General features: G+C 44.1%; 1 protein-coding gene across 1 annotated transcript; it reads left to right on the top strand.

Annotated features, from left to right (window-relative positions):
* The first annotated feature begins 219 nt into the window (after positions 1 to 219).
* Positions 220 to 20911, top strand: LOC106855351 (neurotrypsin-like). Its single transcript, XM_014879954.2, has 15 exons — positions 220 to 616; positions 2649 to 2694; positions 3912 to 4148; positions 5402 to 5525; positions 6226 to 6401; positions 6728 to 6875; positions 7700 to 7878; positions 8281 to 8422; positions 9441 to 9643; positions 10612 to 10753; positions 11004 to 11209; positions 11765 to 11843; positions 12097 to 12219; positions 12762 to 13042; positions 14557 to 20911. The coding sequence occupies exons 1-15, from the start codon at positions 545 to 547 to the stop codon at positions 14865 to 14867; spliced, it is 2469 nt and encodes an 822-aa protein (XP_014735440.2). The 5' UTR covers positions 220 to 544; the 3' UTR covers positions 14868 to 20911.
* The last annotated feature ends 570 nt before the right edge of the window (positions 20912 to 21481 follow it).

Genomic DNA, 21481 nt, shown 5'->3' with positions numbered 1-21481 from the left:
ACGCAGCCCCAGCTCCTTGCCGTGCTGCAGCCTCTGTGCCTCAGGAAGACAGGAAAAGGCAGCCGGGGAAGGAGCATTGCAGGAGAGGAGAGGAGCGGGCGGCTGGCCCCGCCGCTGGGCAGACGGGGCAGGGAGGCGGAGGCTGGCGCTGGGAGCAGCGCGTACCTGGAGCACGGGGGAGGCTCTGGAGAGGAGGGGACAGCGGGGTGAGGAGCGGGCTGAGGGCTGTGCCCCACCACTTGTGCTCGCCTCTGCTCGTCTTCCAACGTGCTAGAGAAATTCGGGGGCATGTTCTGTTCCCTTATTTATCTCCTCTCTTCTTCCCTCTTCTGAAGAGAAGAGATGGGGAGAGGAACGGGAAAGTGAAATTCTAAGATGCTGCTGGGAACTTTGATTCCTTTCCTCACATCCCTTTCCCTGCATAGAAATGGAAAAGGCACCCCGCTCCCTCCGGTGCGGAGCGGCTAGCGTGGGAAAGCAGACCCTGGCAGCTGAAACAGAATGTGATGCTTGAAGAACCCTCTGCTCACTTTCTATACGAGGGATGGAAATCTCCAAAATACTCGGGCTCCTGGTAGAGCTCTCAAGTCTGCTATCCTGTCTCAGATGTGTGGAGGTAAGAAAAGGTTATTTTTCTATCTGCTTGTAAGAAGTCACATGGGTCTTTTAATATCCTCACTGTTAGTGGATCTTGTTATTACTTGAATATGTTTTCTAGAGCATTTAAGCAGTTATGGTCTCTGGGAAGGACTGGGGGCTTGGGGAGAGATTAGTTTCATAGTGCATATAAATTTAGAAAAGGAAAAAAACCAAGAAAGCAGGATGCACAAGGGCTTGCAGATGTTTTGGCTTGGGTTTCCAGTTTTTCTCAGGCACTGCAGTGACCCTGGCAGGAGAGACCTTTTGTTTCTGTTCTTTGCTGATTGTCTCTCTTGCTGTTGTGGACAGATGATTTATAGCTGCACAGACCTGGGGCAATGCTTGCAGCATAGGCTGTTTGCACTGAATTTAATTGGTGGTGATTGTCATCATTGGGGTATTTTGGGAGCTGCTACAGAAACTGGCAGCAACTAATCTTTCATTAGAAGGGAAGCTTATTACTTGGACTGCAGTACTTTTGCTTATGGTCCAGCTCCAAGAAGAGCAGGCTCAGTCTCTCATATACATCCAGTAATTAGTCTGACCCCTCCTTATATCACCGGCAGGCTTACATGTGTCTGCAGGTGTACACTGAAAGTTAGGGATTGAGGGACCTGGATAGTGGTGCAGTCACAAAAGTACAGCTTAGCTCACTTTTTACTCTCTGCAAAGAGTTCTGAGATCTTCAGGTAAAGTCCTTCAGTAGTGTTGGTCCAGAAGCCCTTCTGTGGGCATGCAACAGCCTGATACAAGCAGCTAGGTGGATTTTTGCCTGAAAAGGGCTTATGTGTGCATCCCTTTGTGCATACGCACCTGAGATCTGATCTGCTACTTCTGAACCATGTCAGGAATTCATCTTCCATATGCAGTGTCCCATTCTGACTTCTGGAGGGTGATGCTGGAGCTTGGCCATGGTTGTCAACACTTTCTGGATCATATTCATAAGCTTGATTCGAAAATTATATCTGATGTGAGTAGGTGTTGTTCTTGTCAGGTTTCTGTGGGAATTACCTCTGCTTATTCCAGAAGTGGATTTGGTTTAATTCCAAATTTTACTTTTCCCATTTTCCAGGAAGAGGTGAAGCTGAGAGATGTGAAATTACTGCATTTTGAAGAAAACCATAACCATTACCAATAGCTAGTATCATGTAGCTGCAAATCTCTGCTCTGTGAATTACAACTCTTTGATCATATAAAAGTATTAGAAATGTTCATTTAGAATGTTTAGAAACTAATTAAACTACAAGGAGCTAGCAGAAGCATATACAGTTTCTTCTTTTCACTCTGAGTCTGTGAAGGTCTTGCACACCATATAGTGGTGTTGAGTGGAGATCTCTATCTCCCAGCCTGTAGTCAAGTTATAACCTCAAAAAACACTGCCTATATGAGGAAATGCAGTTTTGGAGTCAGACAGGACACTAGAATTCTGAGGACTTTATTTCATATTTTTTGGTTTTTAGCTGTTTAACCCCATTTGGATAATAACACTATAGGCTGTGTCATATTTTCAAGTATTAAAAACAAAATCCTCAAAAAGCCTTGTATTTTCTTCCTTGGATGTTTCCCACTTTATACATGGATGTTTATTACCATTTTAACAGATATTCTGGGGGCATCATCCTGTCATTCAAATAGATAAATCTCTGCTGTTGTGGCTGTAGATGGCTTGACCTATAAACACAGAGAGAATGAGTAGTTGTTATTTTTCCTACTGATAATAATGGTTTTCTTCTAGATTTCCTTTCCATGGGCATGTCACTCAGACTTCCAACTCTGTTGGAAAAAGCCAAGCAGATCCCTGTAACGTAGTGCTTAGATCAAGGGTAAATCTCTGCAGGCCAGTAATTATTCATTTTGTTGTTAGTGGACAGAGCTATGGTTGTATTTGAAGAGGAGAGACCAGGCTGGTTACTAGGGTGTGTTTGCTTAGCTGAGCTGCTTTTAGGACATGCCCCTGTTTATTTCACTGGATAATCATCTCTCTGCTTTTGCTCTATTTCTTTTCCCAGGCTTTCCTGGGATCCAAGCCCAACCAAAACCATTTGCAGAGTGCAGGTAAGAACAAGAAGTTATTAATTCAATCATTGGGCAGACTCTTTCCTGCAGTGGTGATCTGAGACCACAGGCACGATGAACCACTGCTGCCTGGCCTTCTTCCTTTCTTTTCATCACTTCTTCAATCTTTTCTCTTGCCCCAATGCCTGTTTATTTCCTTCACCAACATGGCCCGACTACTTCTGTTTCTTCATGTTGAATACTCTTGCAGCTCCCTGCTCCTCCCACATGTTCTTTTCCTTTAATCTCTTTCTCTGTCTTGGTCTTTTTTGCATGCTTACCTTTCCTCTGCTCTAATAACTACTGAATTTTCAGACACCCTCTCTGAGGGTCCCAGTTGATGTCATACATATGATTTGTTTTCCAGACACTGACTTCCAACTGCTTCTCATTTTTGTACCTTGCATTTAACCTTCAGCTGTCACTTACCCCTTCTGGGCTTGGCAGTGGCTTGAAGGCAAATTACATGATGCAAAGTTTATTTGTACCCTTGCTCTTTGCCCCATGTGCAGAATGGTTTTCTGAAAGTGTTGACTTCTTTATGTTTACTTAGTGAACAGAGCTGTAAATGTTGTCCCTTTCTCAGTCTACTCTTCCCATGTTATGGACTCTAGAAAGCCTGGGAGTTTTTTTCCCACTTTGTTATTTCAGGGTCATGAATGGAAAGTTTTCTCCTTTTGTTAAGGACCATAATAAATTAATTATTGGGTATTTTGACACTGGATATTTCACATGGGCACTGAAACATTGGCACCTGCACTTCCCCCAAAATAAATTCCCTTTTCTTTCCAATATATTAGCCAAGGTCAGATAAGCCAGGTGATCTGCTGATGTGAATAGGGAACATACATGCAATGAAATACAGTGTCATTTCCCACCTTCCTTCTTTGTACAGTGGTGCTCCAAAGTGAGCACATGTATTGCATGTACAGTAATGGGAACCAGTTCAAATTGTCATGTTTGGGCCCTAAGTTAACGCTTTTCAAAGGTCTGTCTGGGCAGTTCATTGCTTCAGGTCAATTGGTGGTTTAGACAGTGAGTATTATGAATATTCTTTGAGCAGCACCTTGAAGAGTGCAAGAGTTGGAATCAAGCAAGCAGCAGTTGAGATGGCAGACACGAGGGGTATTTCTCATAAGCAGCTGGTGTCTCCCATGTTGTCTGAGCTTCAGTGTGAGATGCCTTAGGTGATGCTAACGCTCCCTCCCTGTGCCCAGCGTCCAGCGTGTGTGCTGTGGGACCTCTCGGGTACTACAATGGCTCACTGGCAGTCACCGAGGCCGGAGCAGAGTGTCTCAACTGGGCAGAGTTCCCTGATTATGTTCAGCAGTACCCAGACCATGGCCTGGGGGACCACAACTACTGCAGGAACCCAGACGGGGGAGCCACGCCCTGGTGCTTCTACAGGCTGGTGTCAGGAGCCATCGGCTGGGCCAACTGTGACTGTAAACAAGGTAAGGGCTGCTCTGCCTCAGGGCTCAAGCCACAGATGTGTGCTGCACAGACTTGCAAGTGGCAAGTGGAACAGCCTGTGAAAGAAGCACAGTACAAGACTGTTCCAAATTGTTGAAATAATTAATACTAGAGGCTAGCCTGTGTGGGAGAAGAACGTCTGTACATAGTAGGGGGTGGGTTTAAGCTGCTGTAGCTGTAATGCCTTGCATAGATGTTTTATTCTCATATAAGGAGACTTCTTTTTTTCTACTGCTAATTTATGACACTTTGAAAACAGTTTTAGTTATGTAGAAAACAACCCACTTCTGCTCCTTTAGGGTCCATATCAGAGCATTCCTCTTGTAAGTGTAACAGTTCAAATACAACAAGAAAAAAAATCTTCTGTGGCAAGGCAGGTTATAGGCTTGTGTTAAACTTCCTCAGTGCAGTCACAAGGACTGCTGCCTACTTTGAGGCAAGCAAGGAGCTGAGCTCCTTCAGTGCATTGACTGCTGTGCAGCATTCTTGAAAATGTCCTGTTTTCCTTGCTTTTCCTGCATTTTGCAGAACAGTTGAAACACCAGTTTAATAAATGAATTGACAGTCTTTTCTCTTGCCAGTGGATGTGCTTTCAAAGATGGCTTCATTACAGGGAAGGATAAATGTAGTGGTGTTTTGTGTCTGCACTGAGCTACTGCAGACAGGTGTGTCCTTCTGCAAGTACATAACTGAGAAGGAGATGTGCTTTCTAAACAGTGATAAAATTTTTGGTGGGGTGGGAATTGAAAGGGCATTTACACTGGCACTTCATTTTTTTAGCGAAATTAAAGAGGATTTATCTGCTGTTACTGAACCTCTCACTGTAGCAACAGAGTCATGCAGGTGAAGTGGTTGATAGAAATAGATCAGTGGAGTGTCAGAAGTAATTAGATAGCCTGCTATTTTCACACACCCTTTCAAGATAGCATGTTAAACCATCCCCATTTCACAGAAGGAGAATCCAGGAGCTTTGGCAGAAGCCAAATTTCCTGCTGGTGTTACCATGGATTTGAAAAGACCATAAGACCAACCATCCTCCTAAGCAACCATTGCTGGGACTAGGAAGGTGCCACATCCCACAGTCTTTCATGCACATCACTTTAGTGGCAAAACAGGGATGAAAAAAGCCAAGTGCAGTTCAGCTCAGCTACGTGCAAATCCAAAACTTGCTGGTCTGAAACTTTTATCAGCAGATAGCAGCTGGTTTTTGGTTGTTTTTTTCCTCTTTTGGAAGGTGCTGTGCGGTTGGCTGAAGACAGTAGTGTGGAGCTGTACTTCAATGGACTCTGGGGTACCATCTGTGCTGACCACTGGACTGACTGGGATGCCAGTGTTGTCTGCAGGCAGCTAGGTCTCAGGTGGGAACCTCAGTCTCGTTGTCAGAGGTACATACTTGTGTGGCTTTTGAAAAAGCAGCCTCTGTGGTTACGGTCCCTCTGGCACAGTGTGTTGGCAGAAAGGAGTTTGTTTTATTGTCTAATTTCCCACTTACCAGGGTCCTTTTGTCCTGTTTTCTTTCTGTGGCTATCTGCAACCCAATAAGCATTTGCAAGAATTTTTTAAAACAATAGTTTCTGCTTCATGCTCCAGGCTGTGAAAAGTGAGCTGTGAGATCACATTCCCTTTTTATGATCATCAGCTGGAGTTCCTATAGTGATCTATTAGAAATTTTAGGAGTATGAACTCTATTTGGGTATCTATGATTTGGTCATTCAAACTTCCAAATAGCAAGGAGATAAGGTCCACAGAGAGGGCAGGTGATTCAGATAGTTTGGTGTTTGAGTCTATTGATGGGTTTGTTCATTGCTTTCAAATCAGAGTGCCATTTATGACTACACCAACTCCTCTGCAGTAGTAGGCATGCAAAAGGATTAAGAAGTGCTTTGTGCTTGCTTGTGCTTTCCCATTAGACTGTAAATGGTCATTCCTTTATGCACTTCCAATTAACTGGGCACAATGGGATGTGAAGTGTCACAACTGGACTGGAGAGTCACAACAATGGAGGGAAAGTCATGCCGTGCTGTGGCATTTCATTGTTCTGTTGCATCCTCTGTACAGTGAGATCGGCACAGCAGGGAAGAAGAGTCATCCTGGACCATGGCCTGTTCCCCTGCACCTGCAGTCAGCAAACTGCCATGGAGATGAGGAAGCCCTGCTGCAGTGTGGCTATCAGGAAGCTGTGTCAGGAGCTTGTAACCAGGGGAGTGCCGTGGTAACTTGTGTTCCTCCAGAAGGTAAATCCCTAGAGAAAGATCTCAGTCACCAAAAGATGGCTGATGCTTTTGACCACATCCCCTTTTAATCAAGCCAGGTTTTTGTCTGCAGGCAGAAAACTCCTGGTCAGCACAGCAGCCAATTAAAGAGCCATCTCTGGACCAGCAGTATCCCACTCTGGGGGCTGCAATTACGGGTGCTTGTGAGGGGTCTAGACGGGAGGATGTGGTAAAAGAGCATGACGAGAGCTCCTGTGGCTAGAGAATGGTTCTGCACCCTGAGCTGCTGGATGTGCTTTGTCTCTGTCTTGTTCTGTTGTGCTCTCTTTCCCTTTCTTGAAGCACAGGTGTAGGTGCCCCACTGCGCATAGTTGGGGGGAAGGAGAGCTTTGAAGGGCGAGTGGAGGTTTACCATGATGGCAAGTGGGGAACCATCTGTGATGACCAGTGGGATGACCGGGATGCTGAAGTAGTCTGTAGACAGCTGGGACTCAGGTAATTTCTTTGCTATACATCATGGAGTAGTAATAGAAGTAGGCAGAACGAACAACATGAGAGCATGTCCCTTCACCAGCCCTTCCTATAGGAGATATACAGAAACCCTGGGAAACATAATTCTGGACTGGTCATCCTATGAAGGGATTTTGTATCCCATTATTTTCAATGTTATGGGTTTGTGCTGTGTAAAAAAAATAAAATAAAAAAGGACATTCCTGTCTAAGGATTGTTTGTGTTTACGCCTGTTCATCATTTTTGCATACGTCCTAATACAAATCTTGTTGGCCTCAATGACAGCTTGTCATGGTGATTTCCATATATGAACTGCAGTTGCTTACTTGCTTAAGTTTAAATACCTCTAGTTTCACTGGCTGCCCTCATCCTCTTCAGACAAGAAAGCAAGAGAAAACAACTCATTCTCCTGTGTGCCATTCAGTGCTTAAAATGGGAGTTGTATACTGAGCATTCTTGAAAATCACATCTGTACAGGATTATTTAAAATTGTTCAAATTTGAGATCCCTCAGTCTTTGGGAGTTTTGCCTATTGTGAGATTGTAACTGAGACTGCTATTATGTTATTGTCTGCAGAAGTCTGAATTGTTCATGTTGTAGTAACATTTTTGTTATTTGCTGGAAGGGCTCATTACAAACTTTCCAATAACATGTTTCAATTAACAGTTGGCAACTCCACTGTGTTGAAAATACAGATAATCTATGGGAGGACAGTGACTTGGCATAGGAGAGTCCCTGTGCAAGGCAAAATTTGAGGACAAAAGACTGTGGCCTTGCTTATTGAGCATACATATCTGTAATGTTTACAGTGGGACCCCAAAAGCCTTGTCATGGGCTCACTATGGACAGGGATCTGGCCCAATCCTGCTGGATGAAGTGCAGTGCTCGGGGAATGAACTCTCCCTTGATCAGTGCAAGAAGAGTGACTGGGGACAGCAAAACTGTGACCACATTGAAGACGCTGGGGTCTCCTGTGACCCTTTCACAGGTACAGATGCACACCTCTGCCAGTTGAATGCAGTCGGTTTTACCCCCACATGTCTTGCCTTGCTCAGCAGGTGCCTCCTGGTTCAGGATCCTGCATAGCTTCCATATATGGCTCCCATAAGAGTTGCCTGATGTGGAGGCAGAGACTAAGGGAATGGATCAGAGGCAGACTTGGTAGTGTTCCCACGGTTTTGTTCAGGTGGTGTGGAAAGGCTGAAGTGAATCTTCCCCTGACAGATGGGTATGTTTGGAAGCAATGAACGTTTGTATTCTGAGTACCCACAGACATCTGTGTCTTTTGTTCCTTTCACTCGTGGGCAGTACGGAGACCCAGCAGTGGTGCACAAGCTGTTTCTTTCCTGCCCTGCTGAGTGCTGCCCTTTCCTTCTCCCATCGCTTGCAGAGGGCGCTGTCCGGCTGGCTGGCGGCCGCAGCCCCAGCGAAGGCAGGGTGGAAGTTTATTACAACGGAGACTGGGGCACCGTGTGCGATGATGGCTGGACAGACCTCGGTGCCCAGGTGGTCTGCAGGCAGCTGGGCTTCAGGTAGGACTGAGAGTGTGTAGTGTCTGTGCTTCCTAATTTCAAGGATTAGATTCCATCACCCTTCACTGGGATAGGCCAGACCTTAATCCTTCAATGCTGCCTTTGTTAGAAGGCTTATTACCATTATACAACTTATTAAGGAAAGATTAATAGGTATCCACATCCTTTCCAAGGGGCTAAAATAAATCTATTATCTCTTGCCTCAGTGTGTTTTGAAAGCAGATAACACGCTTAATACTGTCCTTATGAACCCCTCAGCAAAGTCAGAAAATTTTCTTTAACACTCCTTAGATTTGCAGGTATCACTTCTGCTCTGTCAGTAAAAAGATATCACCTATCAGCTCCATATGTATTGCCTTCAGTAGTTGAACAAAGACCATCAGGGCAAAAACGAGTAGTAATAGGGATTTTTCAGCCCATTGCTGAGCTGTCATCCCTTCAGGTAGGAGTTTGGGAAAGATTTAAAATCAGGATACTATTGCCTTTGAGCTAGTAAAATGGCGTTTTGTGGGGTTTTTTAACATGATTAGGGTCTCCTAAAATTTCAACTTTATAGATGAAAAAAAGACTAAAAATAAATTCTTCCCCTTGAGTTCAGCTACATACTGCTTTGTCATCTCTTTTAGTGCCTAAAAGTTTACAGCTTTCTGCAGTTCAAATCCAGGTAGCTGTTTCCTATATAAAGAAGTAGAATTACTTAAATGTCAACATTTTTGATGCCTCCTCTGCCAGCCCCTCCCCAAATTGATGTACCTGCCATATCTGCAAAGCAGCCTCTGCTGGCCCTCTGTGCCTTGGAATGTGCCTTTGACCAGACACTAGAAAATTGACTGGTCTGAGAAGGTCTCCCTGGAAACTGAAGCTGGTGAGATGTGGTGGCTTAGTTGCCATCTTGTGTGTCCAAGGTCAGGAGGCCACCAGCACCATAGTTAAGCAGGGGACTTTCTCTTTAGATCTGAGCTTGGGTCCTTGTGTGGCCTTTAGAGTTTCAATGTTATTTTCTGTTTCCTTCCTCTAGTGGTCCTGCTGCCCTGGCCTCTGAAGGAGACTATGCTGCTGGCCAAGGCTTCATCTTACTGGATGATGTGGCATGTGTGGGGACAGAGCTGTCTCTCCTGGACTGTCCCCACAGCAACTGGGGACAGCATGACTGCTCCCATGCTGAGGATCTGGGAGTCCGCTGCTCCTCAGAAAGCAAAACAGTCATGGATGGCAGCCTAGGTAACTCACCTTGCTCTGAACAGTGGGGAAGTTTCACCTTCTGGTCTGTTCCCTTGGAAACTCTAGCAGATGTGGGAATTTTCCCTGTGCTGTTTCGACAAGGAGTCTGCTTTTTGAGGAGGAATGAGCCCTGGCTGAATTGGGGCACAGCCACAAATCTGTGGCTCCACCAGACCTACTATCAGACCAGCAGATAAATGGAAACTGGAGAGAGTTGTATTGGCAGTCTCTGAAACAAACCAAGCCACTGAGAGACAGTGGCTGCCTTAGTGTGCCATTGCTCAAGGGAACCCTGTAACTAGACCTTTTAGGAAACTTAGGTGTGGTTACATTAGTGCCACACCTTGCCAAGACAGAAGGACTTCAGATGCAAGCGGTTGTTGTTTGCACTCCCTTGTGTGGATGGCACACTTCTAATTAAAATTGTGAAAGTATTTCAAGGTAGCATAATTTCCTCATTTATATAATGCCTGATACTCTCCCCTTTCCTTACTACAGAGGACTTTCCAGTCTGTCAGACATTTGTTATTGGAATAGCTGACATCCAGCATTTTTGTTTTTCCTGGATGTAGAACTCTTCTCTTGCTTAGAATCATGTAACAGTTTTGCAATTCAATGGACTTTTTTCTCCCCAGGCATGTTTAAGCTTGTCTAACTCTTGGCTCAGGATTTAATAACTTTCTTTCTGTTCTTGTTCTCCTCTTTACTCAGCTTTCAGAGTATGATCCACTGATGATTTCCAGTATGTATTAAATAAATTAGTGTGTATATAGTCTTCCAATTCAGCACAGAGGTAAAATGTCTTCATATAGACACACCTGTTTGGTTGGTTGGTTGGTTTTGGTTTTACTTTTTGTTTTAAGCTTACCAATGTCTGGGATTCATCTTTTTCTATAGAACCCAAGTTTTGAACACCTGACCCCGTCTGGTATTTTTGCTTGCAGCAGCCCATGTGTCTTCTCCTTCAGGGCCCCCTGTGCGGCTAGTGGATGGCGAAAGCACCAAGGAGGGCCGGGTTGAGGTATTGATGAATGGGCAGTGGGGCAGTGTCTGTGATGATGACTGGACAGACAGAGATGCTGCAGTGGTTTGCAGGCAACTGGGATTCAGGTAAGAGCTGTGGTACAGGCATCTTATAGATAGAAACAGCTTTCAGGAGCACTTCTGGACTTGTTTCTGGGGGCTTAGTTTGAGTTTTGGCACACCCATATATGCTTGAGGGAGTAGGTTGTTCTTCTTACTGTACTACTGTCTGTGTGTGGAGTGACACATAAATATTATTTCACTTAAAATGCACTGGTGCCTCAGGTTCACTTGACTCCTGTTCACTGCAGATTAGCCACCCTCTCTCTAATTGCAGTGGTACAGCAAAAGCCAGGGCAATGGCTTATTTTGGTGAAGGCCATGGGCCCATCCATCTGGACAACGTAGAATGCAGTGGGACGGAACACACCTTGGGGCAGTGTGCCACGCCTGACACCAGGATTCACAGCTGCTGGCACAGTGAGGATGCTGGGGTGATCTGTGACTATGTGGAAGAAAAGGTCCAAGACATCAGGAGAACAGGTGACATTCCCATTTCTTCTATGCAGGAATCTGGAGCTCTGGTTGTAGGATCTCTGCATGCATTTGTGGTTTTTCACTGTCATTCTTGTCTTTGGCTGAAACTTCACCTACAAAATAAGCATGTCCTGTCCTGCACCTCCTACGTTTTTCTTGTTTTCAGTTATCTTCTTAGCAGTACAGAGTGTTCCAAATTAGTCTGAGGTGCTCCACCCATGTCAGGCCTTTGAGCCTGCAGAATTTCCCCACAGCCAGGCCACCATACTCTTCCTTAGAACAGCAACCATAAGCCAACTTTTGGGGTTTAGAGTACTGAGGAAGTATAAGCATAGGTCCCATTCCTGGCATGAGACTATAGAGACTTCAGGTAAGCACCTCCAGTGAAGTTAAGGAAACCTATGGGATCAAAAGTTTTATGAATTCCATATGCACGACACAACATAGTCGATTACCTTGAGGATTAATGCCCTCAGAGGTGAATGGTATTTGGCTCTGTGACAGCAATGCTGATACTTAAGCTGAAGGTCCCTTCCCAACTGCTCTAACTTTGCCATGCAGGTCCAGAGTCTGGTGTGTGTGGGATGCGCCTGCTCCATCGTCGCAAGAAAAGGATCATAGGTGGAAACAAGTCTCTGAGGTACTGCCCTGTAATTGCTGAGAGAGACAGACTGATTCCAGCTTTCCTTCGGGCTCTGGGAATAGCCTTGCAGATGCTGAGTCCGTTAATGCATTTTCACTGATGATTTTTGAATTTGATTTGAACCAGTGTGCTATCTAGAGAAAAATGCAAGCCAGCTGAGCCCAGATGAGACAAAGTGAATGGGAAAAGAGGAAAATGGCTCTCATGTGTGTGACACCTCTTACCTCTTATTCCTCTGTTTCTTCTTCAGAGGCAGTTGGCCATGGCAAGCCTCACTGCGGCTGAAGGGTTTTCGTCGAGATACTCGCCTGCTGTGTGGAGCAACACTGATCAGCAGCTGCTGGGTGGTGACTGCAGCCCACTGCTTCAAAAGGTGTGTTTGGGAGTGGGGAGCCCCAAGGGATACTCAACAGTGGACAAGATAAACTTGTATGAGGTTATCCTCCTAGCCCAGTGCAATCACATGAGCAAAGTTTCTAAACCAAGACCTTCAGGTTATGATGTATGTGATCTTGGAGTGCTTATGGGGATGACTCAATGTAAACTTACTTTTTCCTTCAGTGCTTACACCTGGCCTCTTAACTCTGAAGCTTTACAACATAAAGGGAACCAGCATTTTGCCATTTTAAGTGTTTTAAGGAACTGTGAACAGGTCAGTTCACAAGCCTGTTGCAACTATAATAACCATTTTTATAGGAAAAAAAGTCCTGTGCATGGTAGATGGTGATTTGGGAAACCAAATCTACAACAGCTGGCATGATCATACCTGCCTAAAGAGGTCCCACAGTCTTGCAGATGGAACTGTTTTACCACTGTGGTATGAGGAGGTGGTTCATTCTCATAGCAACTGAGACTTGTGTGAGTCTGCTTTCCTCTTAGTAAGAATATCAAGATCTTGAGTCTGTTTCTCTCCAGGTTTGGTGTTGATGTGCGGCGCTACCTCCTGCGGGTGGGCGATTACCACACGGGTGTGAAGGATGAGTTTGAGAGGGAGCTGCCCGTGGAGCGGATTGTCCTCCACAGGAACTACTGGGCTGGCAGCAATGATAACGACATAGCCCTGGTCCGGATGCGGGGCAGAGAAGGGCACTGTCTCTCCTTCAATCACCACGTTCTGCCTGTCTGCCTGCCTGACAGGAGAGAGAGGTCTGATATCAACAGGCAAGCCTGCATCATCTCCGGCTGGGGAGACACAGGTGAGTGCTGGGGCTTTGAGAGGCAAGTGAGGTGACCAAGTCTGCCTTCAGAAGCCTCTGTGGGATTAATGATCATTAATTTATGTCAACTCAAGGCTAAGTTCTCACTGCTCAAGGAATGGGGAGATGTGGTGGGTTTTGTGCTATTGTGTTTTCATCTGATTTTGAGGCTTATTGAGTCTGCTCAATACTGGTAAAAGCTTTGGTTTCCATAGCATCTCTCTGAAGCTGTGGGAGAGACCAATGCTGCCATCTGGCCACAGTCCTCTCTTTCTTCCCATTTCTACACATGTGTTTGCCCACATCAGACCCCTAAAGGAGCAGCCTGTGCAGATCCATTATAGCAAGCCTGTGGAGGTCCCATGTTTCCATGACCTGCCTTCTTCATGATACTGTCATAGTGAAGTGAGGGCTTAGAGGTAGAAGGAGTCCTCAGAGAGAAATCTCTCTCAGACTACCTTGCTTAATCGCCCTGTGTATTTCTGCAAGGACAGATGGACTCTGAGTCTGGTTTCTGCCCTGGGTTCAAGACAGCCTGGACCTGTCCTCTTTGAGCATATTGCTATGAAGCTTCCTAGGTAAAAGGGAGCACGGAGGCCTTTCTGGGGCTGCTGTAACTGGAGAAAAGTCATATGTTTAGAAAGACTTCCTTCTAAAAGCCCCAGGAGCTCACTTGTTGATTTTGGACTTGCCTGTCCTTCTCAGCTCTTTCCCTAGCTATTACTGCAGCTTTTTAACTGCAAGTACGTTTTTGCCTTTGGAGTCAGCTGTGCCAGTTGCACGTGTCACTTCAGGATGTTTGGGGTGGATCAAGGAGCAACTTAGCCATGTAACTACCTTAAGCTGTACTGGAGCTTAGTGGCTAGAATCCTTCCCACACACCAAACCCAGCTTTCTCAACGAGGAGCAGTTACCTACTACCTTGTGTACTTACATAAACCTTGGGCACAGAAAGGTCATACTCTAATATAGCACATTAGCCTTAAGTTCTGAGCAACCCTGGGGTAATAAAGAGATTTGATCAAATACACTCAAGTCTAGCCAAAGATGAAGTGAATTCCCTTTGAATAATATTTGAATGCCTCTGAAACATCTTCTAAAACTTCTCTGAAGATTGAGCACTAAACAGATATTACTACATTTATTCTCTTGAGAAAACACTGTCCTTTCTTCACTGAGGAGGAAATGGAGGTTTGGAGAGGTGAGATAAATTGAACAAGGTTCAAGTTACTTGTTGACAGAACCGGGAGTAAGACTCATCCTTTGATCTAACCTTTTTCTACAACCCTCTTCCCCACATCTTTGATCTTGCAGCTCTTTTTTGTGGTCTGGCTTGGCATCGTTTTCTGAAGTTCTCGTGCTTCAGAGATGCTGAGCTCAGCCTATTTCTGTGCTGCAAACTTGACAAGAAATGTCTAAGTGTCTGTTTTTGTAGGGAACACTGTTGCACCAGGTCGCTACTATTGCCTGTATGTGAATCAGTCTGGCTGGTGTGTGTGTGTGTTTTATTCCAGGAAAATCCTATTCCAGAACCCTGCTGCAGGGGGTGGTGCCCCTTCTCCCCCGGGAAGACTGTGAGGCCCGTTATGGGCAGAAGTTCACCAACCGCATGATTTGTGCTGGGAACCTCTCTGAAGATAAACGGGTGGACAGCTGTCAGGGTGACAGTGGAGGGCCACTCATGTGTCAGAGATCAAATGGACGCTGGATCATTTTGGGCATCACTTCCTGGGGGTATGGCTGTGGTCGGAAGGATTCGCCTGGTGTGTACACAAAGGTCAGCAAATTCGTACCCTGGATCAAGAAAGTGACCAAGCTAAAATGAAAATGACTGAGCTCTAGGAATTTCAGCATATGGTCCTTTTGCCCTGCAGCAGCAGAAGGCTGTGGCTTCTGGTTTGTGACTGATGGAGATTTATTTTGTCATTGGACACTGGCAAAAGATTTTAATGTAGAACTGGAAGGAAAACAGTTATGACTGATTCTTTAAAGTCTTTGGTTTCACTTTAGTCTGTAATCTGTAAGCAGAGAAAGCAGGTGCACAGTGGTAAAAATGATCAGTATGCGTTGCTCTACATATCTGAATCCTTTAATGCAATCACACTTATTCCTTTGCCCTGGCACACAGAAATGGTAGAAGTATACCTACTGCTGAAAATCTATTAATGGTTATATGTTTGGACAGTTGAAACATGCTGCAAGGAGAGGTAAGATGCTTGGAAGATGGCACCAGGTGCTGGCATAGTGGAAATCTTCAGATATTTTTTCATAACAGCTCTCTTCTGTTCCAGGAGTCAGAAGATTTGACCTGAGCTGAGGAACAGGTCAACAGTTGGGTTTTTCAGCTTCCTTGTTATGTCTCTAGGGGGAACCTTCTCTCTTCTGAATAGTAGGTCTGCTCCCATAGGATCCCTTTTGACTGTCTGCCTGGACTAAGAGATGCTTGCCCCTCCTGCTGTGATCTTCTGTCACACATTTCCAGCTGCCAGATGCTATGGTTTTATTGCTGCTTTTTTGCCATAGTAGTTTGTACGTGTGGTTGGGCTTTTTTTTGCCTTAAAGTAACATCTTCTAGAATCAGTTGATGGTGTGAGAGGCAGTAGCTTTCTTGCCCTCATGATTGCTATGAAGAACTCAAAAATCTGACCTCAAGTGGCTGAATAGACATGTTATTTTTATTTAAATGCAAATGTTAATGTAATGTTAATCTCAAACATTCAGGTATTGAATCATGATCTAACAGCACTGTGGGGACTTCCTACTGGTCTTTTATTCATCATAGTTATTAGCTGCCCTTTGTTTGTGCTGCTAGTCTTTAATATCTTTGTGTTCACAGTTTTCCATGAAACATGGAATTACTCCTGGGGTATAGATACACCTCAAGCAAATTATTCACTCCTTGTGAAAAACAGTAAGTGCACTGCAAAGCAACTTCCCACTTTCATGAAATGTGTCCTATTCTTGAAATCTCTGGGCCATGCTTCCTTTTTCTCTTCTTTGCACTGTTTCTCTTTTTATTCCTCTCAGTGGGAGTAAACTGACTTAACTTGAGGGTATGCAAGCACTATCATCAAGCTGTAGTTCTCAGCCTGAACAGACAAAAAGCTGAGAGAAAGCAGAGGTTATTGAATAATACAGTTTCTTCCTTCTGTCTCATCCAAACAAATGAATAGAGTTCCCTCTTGTGCCTTAAGCACTTTTTAAAGTTAATATATTATCCTTGAGTAGTAAAAAAATATATAGACAGAAGGGCTAAGTGCCTTAACAATTGTGCTGTGCAGCATCTTCTCACTGTGTACAGATGAGGCAGGGAGGAGACAGGTCTGTGCAGGAGCAGGAGCAAAAAGCTTTGATGTATAACCAAGGGCTCGAATGTGGATGATTAATATAGGATGGGACACATGGAACTTGTGCCAGATGTGCATGTTTTGGGTAGGCACTAACTGGTCAGGCACTGATCTGCTGCCTGGAAGGTTTGCATTGAGGTGTTCAGTATCTGGGTGTTACCAAAGCAAGAACAGAAGGCAGAGTACAGTCTGTGAATTAGCAATGTCATATTACAGGGCGTGTGGTGACAGAATCCTAGAAATTGCCTTGGATTCAAGAAGTAGTGATTGCCTGAAGTTTTAATTTGTCTTCTAGAAATTAGCTTAATGTAGAGGTGTTGATCTGACTTGGTGGCTGATTTTTGTGTGTGAAGGCTAAACTAAACTGTTTCATTTACCCTTTCCAGGTATTATATGATAGCTGGGCTACCAGTTTTGCAATGGACTGTTCTAAAATCCTACTTGCAAACTTTATTTTAATTTATTTAATGAAGAATTGTCGGAATCCTTAAAACATGCAATGTCAGAACCCCCGCAAACTGGCCTTTGAGACAAAACTGATCTGTTTCTGCCTCTTCTCGAGGTGCTGAATGTCTTAAGCACAGCTTTGTGCTGATAACCCTGCTTAAAATGCCAGACTTGATCCCTTGGCAGCACTGTGCTTGGCTCCATGCTGGCCGTGTTGTCCTATGGCTCCTGGCAGAGTCTCTTAAATGCAAGCTGCAGACTGCTCCTTATCTCTCAGGAATTAAATGCCAAGTTCTGTGCTGGTAGGGACAGTACCCATCTGGGAAACATGGAGGGATTTGACTTTTACCTTCAGCCTCCTCTGAGCCAGCATGTTACAGCAGCTCAAATGGAATTTCTGTGCCTTGGGTACTGTCACATCTCTAGTTTAACCTTGTTTGATCTTTCAGTTTATACCATAACCCCAACAGGCATAGAAACACCCAAAGGATGACACTGTGAGGTTATCTCCCTAAGCTTACTCTTAGCAAGTGGCCATTCAGGAGTTAGCACAAATTACCATGTGACACAAGTGAGATGCAAGCCTGGCATTGTCTTCTGAAATGCCCATGTTCTAGTTAAAAATATTTCTTTCTCCTAGATCTTGTCACTATGAAAGCTGTGAGAGTCCCTGTAATTAAAACCCTTCAAGTCCTACATGAGCCAGGAGGAGGGAAGGAAGTATCCAATCTCCTTTGCTTGCTTTTATATGTTACTGGTGCTGTAGGCAAGCCTGTCAGTACTCTCCTACATGGACCTGACCTGTTTCAGGATACAGCTGTTGTTCTTCACTGTTTAACCTGTGACTGTGGCCCAAACCAAACTCATGTGCTTTGCCACTAAGGCTTACTGGAACTGCCTGTTGGATGAGCAGCACTCAGTCACCCTAGGACTGTATTTTGTAGTGCTGGACAGCAGCAGATGTTTCAAAAGACAGTATGTGTGAGTTGCGCTGAACAAGTTTTAACAACCTTTCCTTTTGGGGAATTTTGTTCTTGACCCATTTAAATTAATTACTTGCATTACTATTATCATCATTTAAAATGGAAGTGCAAATACTTAATCTTCTAGGTGTTGTACAAACACTGTGCATTATCCTTTTGTCATTCTTTTTTTATTCCTAAAGTATAAGATTTTATATCCTTAACTTTAAAAAACTATTTAATGTAATCAGCTTTCATCTTCCATATAAATGTTTAAACTTTTTGGTTTCAATCTAAGTAAGCTCTCAATCTCAGTATTTTCTGGCAATGAAAACCATTATAATTTTATTCTCCATAGCACATAATTTCTTTTTATGGTTCCTGAATTAATTGCCTTTTGTTTTCATTGAGTACCATCTGTCCTTGTGTTCTCAGCCACGAGAGGAAATAAGAGGCCTGGCTTTACATTTTCTGTTATGCATTTTTCTAGAGACAGCTCCTTTTCTAAGACTGTGGCTTCTCTGTCTCTCTTCAATCCAAACTGTCTGGGTGTCTGATAACATGCTGACTGTTTCTCTGTGTCTTCTCTTTCTGATGGATCTTTAAACTTCAGTAAACAACTGAACGCAGTTTGCCGGGGGAGGCTGTATTCCCTGCTGATTATTTGAGTACAGTTTTCTATAGCAGGCAATTCTGTAAGGGATTTCAGTGCTGTGTTTATGCTGGAGCTAGTTTTAAACTTGCTAGTGTGGTCTTGGTGGCAGCCTTGCTACAAGGGGATGAAAACCCACCGAGGTTAGTTCCCCCTGTGTATCAGGTAGGTGCAGCAGTCCCAGTGAGCTCACAGAAATTGCTGTAGGTCTGTCTGGGGAGCTCTGGGCAGGGAGCATCTGGAGAGCTGTGTAGATCTTTGCCTGTGCTGACATACGAGGAGGCCTGAGACAATCCACTTTCACAGCATTATTCCTTTGGATAAGGCTAATGCATGTGCACTGGTTCCAGGAGCTGAGAGCTCAGTCAGTGGTGCTGCTGGCTGCACTGTGCCACATGCATGCTCTGAGAGAACTTTCCATAGCAGAGTGGCACATCATGGTTGTGTGAGAAAGGGAACATCACTGTGAGTGGCTAGAAGCATTGGCAGGAGTAGCAACATGGCTATGGTAAGGATCTAAGGAGAAGCTCTTAGTGCTGTTCCCTCTTTGAGAGAATACCCCAGTGCTCCAAAGGCTGCCTCAGTGCTGGTCTTCCTGGCCTGCAGTGCCTGCAGGGTACAATCTCGAACCTGTTCACACTTTGGCCACCTGAAGCTGGATTAAATATTTATCACTTTTTTGTGGCTGAACACTGTTCTGATGATTTCTATGAATTATGTTCTATGCTATAATTAATCAGGCAGCTGTTTACTAACCTAGACAGGATGTCAATTATCTTTATAATCTCCGTAAACTTGTAGCAGAAAATAACAGATCAGTTTCTCAAAGGTATGAGTGGAGGCATTGGTGAGGAACCAGGAAAATTGGGTATTTGCTGTCTCGGGGTAACAGAGGTGTAGATCTGCCTTTTGTCTGTCTCCCTTTCTTTCTGAAGCCTGTATCCTGAAGTCTCTTCACCCTAAAAGAGCTGCAGTGATTCCTCGACCACTTGAAGACAGATTTTTATGTGTATATTCAGCAATCAGATGAGAACTTTGGAGAGATGAAACTGCACTGTGGTATTTGACACTATCCTGATAGACTCACTGGGAGTTTCTTACAGCTAGAGAAAACAGAATCACCTCTGGTGATAACCAAGTTGGGACTACTCCTTGTAGAACAAGGCACTGTGACCTGGACTAATGCACATCTCCTGGGCTGCATTTTCACTTGTTTGGAAAAATACTTAATTTTCCACATCAGAAACTTGTTTGTATAGTAGCCCACTCAAGTCCTACTAAAATCCCTTTCTACTAAGGGCTGAATACCTCTGAAATCAGTCCAGTGCCAAATCTGTCATGTCCCCTGGATCAACACCAATGGCTCACAAGGTATGCTAATAAATGGATTATAATATGACTGTGTGGGGCTCTGTCTTATTTTTAATAAAGGAATCTGTTCCAAGGGCAGATTTTAGGATTTTTTTTAAGAACTGAGTAAAGTTAATTAAATTTCTCTAGTAACATTATTTTTAGAGAAACTTCAGCATGCTAAAGCATGTCACAAAGTCAGCATCATGTTAGCTACCATTACAATGAAAGGCAACAGTTCTTCAAATGTCACATTTTTTTGCCATTTGGAACAGATAAAGAACAGGTCAGCTCATTGCATTTAAAAAGTTAACAGGCTTTAATACATCAGCTTACTAATTTCTTGTTAACAGTGATTTTTCTATACAAACTTGGTTGGCACAGTCTCCTTTTAGTCTACAATTCATGTGCCATCACTCTTAAGAGTCAAAGGCAGCCTCTGGAAAAGTGGAAAAGGGAAATTCAGTTTGAATGAGCCATTGGTTCAAGAACACTGTTATACTCTACCCATGCTGTCCCACTGCTGAAACCTGAATTTCTGTAAAAAAAGTCTCTTTTGAAACACGATCCAGCTCCTTGCAAAGTATGCAATGACTTCTCCAAGTCATTAGGGTTAGACTGGAGCTTGGTGTAGCTGATGCCTGCAGACTCCAAGAATTATAGTAAGTTTTCACATGTACTGACTCCAGCCTGCTGGTGGAAACCAACCTGCATTCACTGAAGAAAGAACTGCTTGTAGTTAACACTTTCCTCACTTCATGTCTGCCTGGGGGTTTTCTACACCTACCTACATTTCCCTTCTTACTTGTGCAAAGCTGGGAAGCGAAGTTCAGGTATTCTAGCTGGCCTTCCACGGCTCAGCAGGCACCCTTTCATCCCATCAGTCCTGCAGTGGTCTTCTGCAGTCACTGTCTGGAAAAGAAAATGTTGAAGCTGTGGTTAATGTTACAATTCCTTCAATGTAATTTTGTATTTAAGCATTAGACTGTTGCCTTCCTGTGGTGAAAAGGCTTGGGAGGAGTGTATGGCATGAGCTTACTTGTTTCAGACTGCTTGGCTGCTCTAAGATAGCTCTGGATTTTGAAACTGAAATATGAATTCGGAGAAAACAGCTTTACTTCATGTGGTTTTTTAATTAGGATAGTTACCATATTCATTGGGAGAGAGGAAGAAGGGCATCCAGGTATCACCACTGACATTAAAAAAATTCTTACTTGGGTACAGTTTCCAGTTTCAAGTGGAGGGAGACAGGACACTGCTCAAATTGCCTTGGTTTGCTGGCTGAGTCCTGTGCTACTCTTAAACTGGCCTGGTAGGAGGCACTGGTAGGAGGTTTCTATGGAATTCTGTTCACGTGCAAAAGTGAAAAGAGGAAGCCAAGCCAGCAAAATCAATCTTTAAGTTTATGGATGGTCCAACTGGAGTAAATTATGTTTAGAAAAACCTTTGGATTTAAGATGTGCTGATAGAGGACAGGCATAGCACAGACAAATTCAAACAAATTGGAGAGACCCCATGGCACCGCTTGATCTTCTCCTCCCTGCTTTTCAAATCCCACACATTTTGTCAGAAATAAAAGGCACTGTTTTCTTTGCAGATTTTCAAAACTAGTCTGCCACCTGAAAGGAAGAACCAACTTCTTTGGATCAGCTTTACTAATGAGAAGCTGTGAAGCTGTGTT

This window comes from Sturnus vulgaris, chromosome 8 (assembly GCF_052056855.1).
Source record: "Sturnus vulgaris isolate bStuVul1 chromosome 8, bStuVul1.hap1, whole genome shotgun sequence".
Lineage (NCBI taxonomy): Eukaryota > Metazoa > Chordata > Aves > Passeriformes > Sturnidae > Sturnus > Sturnus vulgaris.
The sequence above is the reverse complement of the archived record's forward strand: the minus strand, read 5'-3'. Positions and strand labels throughout refer to the sequence as shown.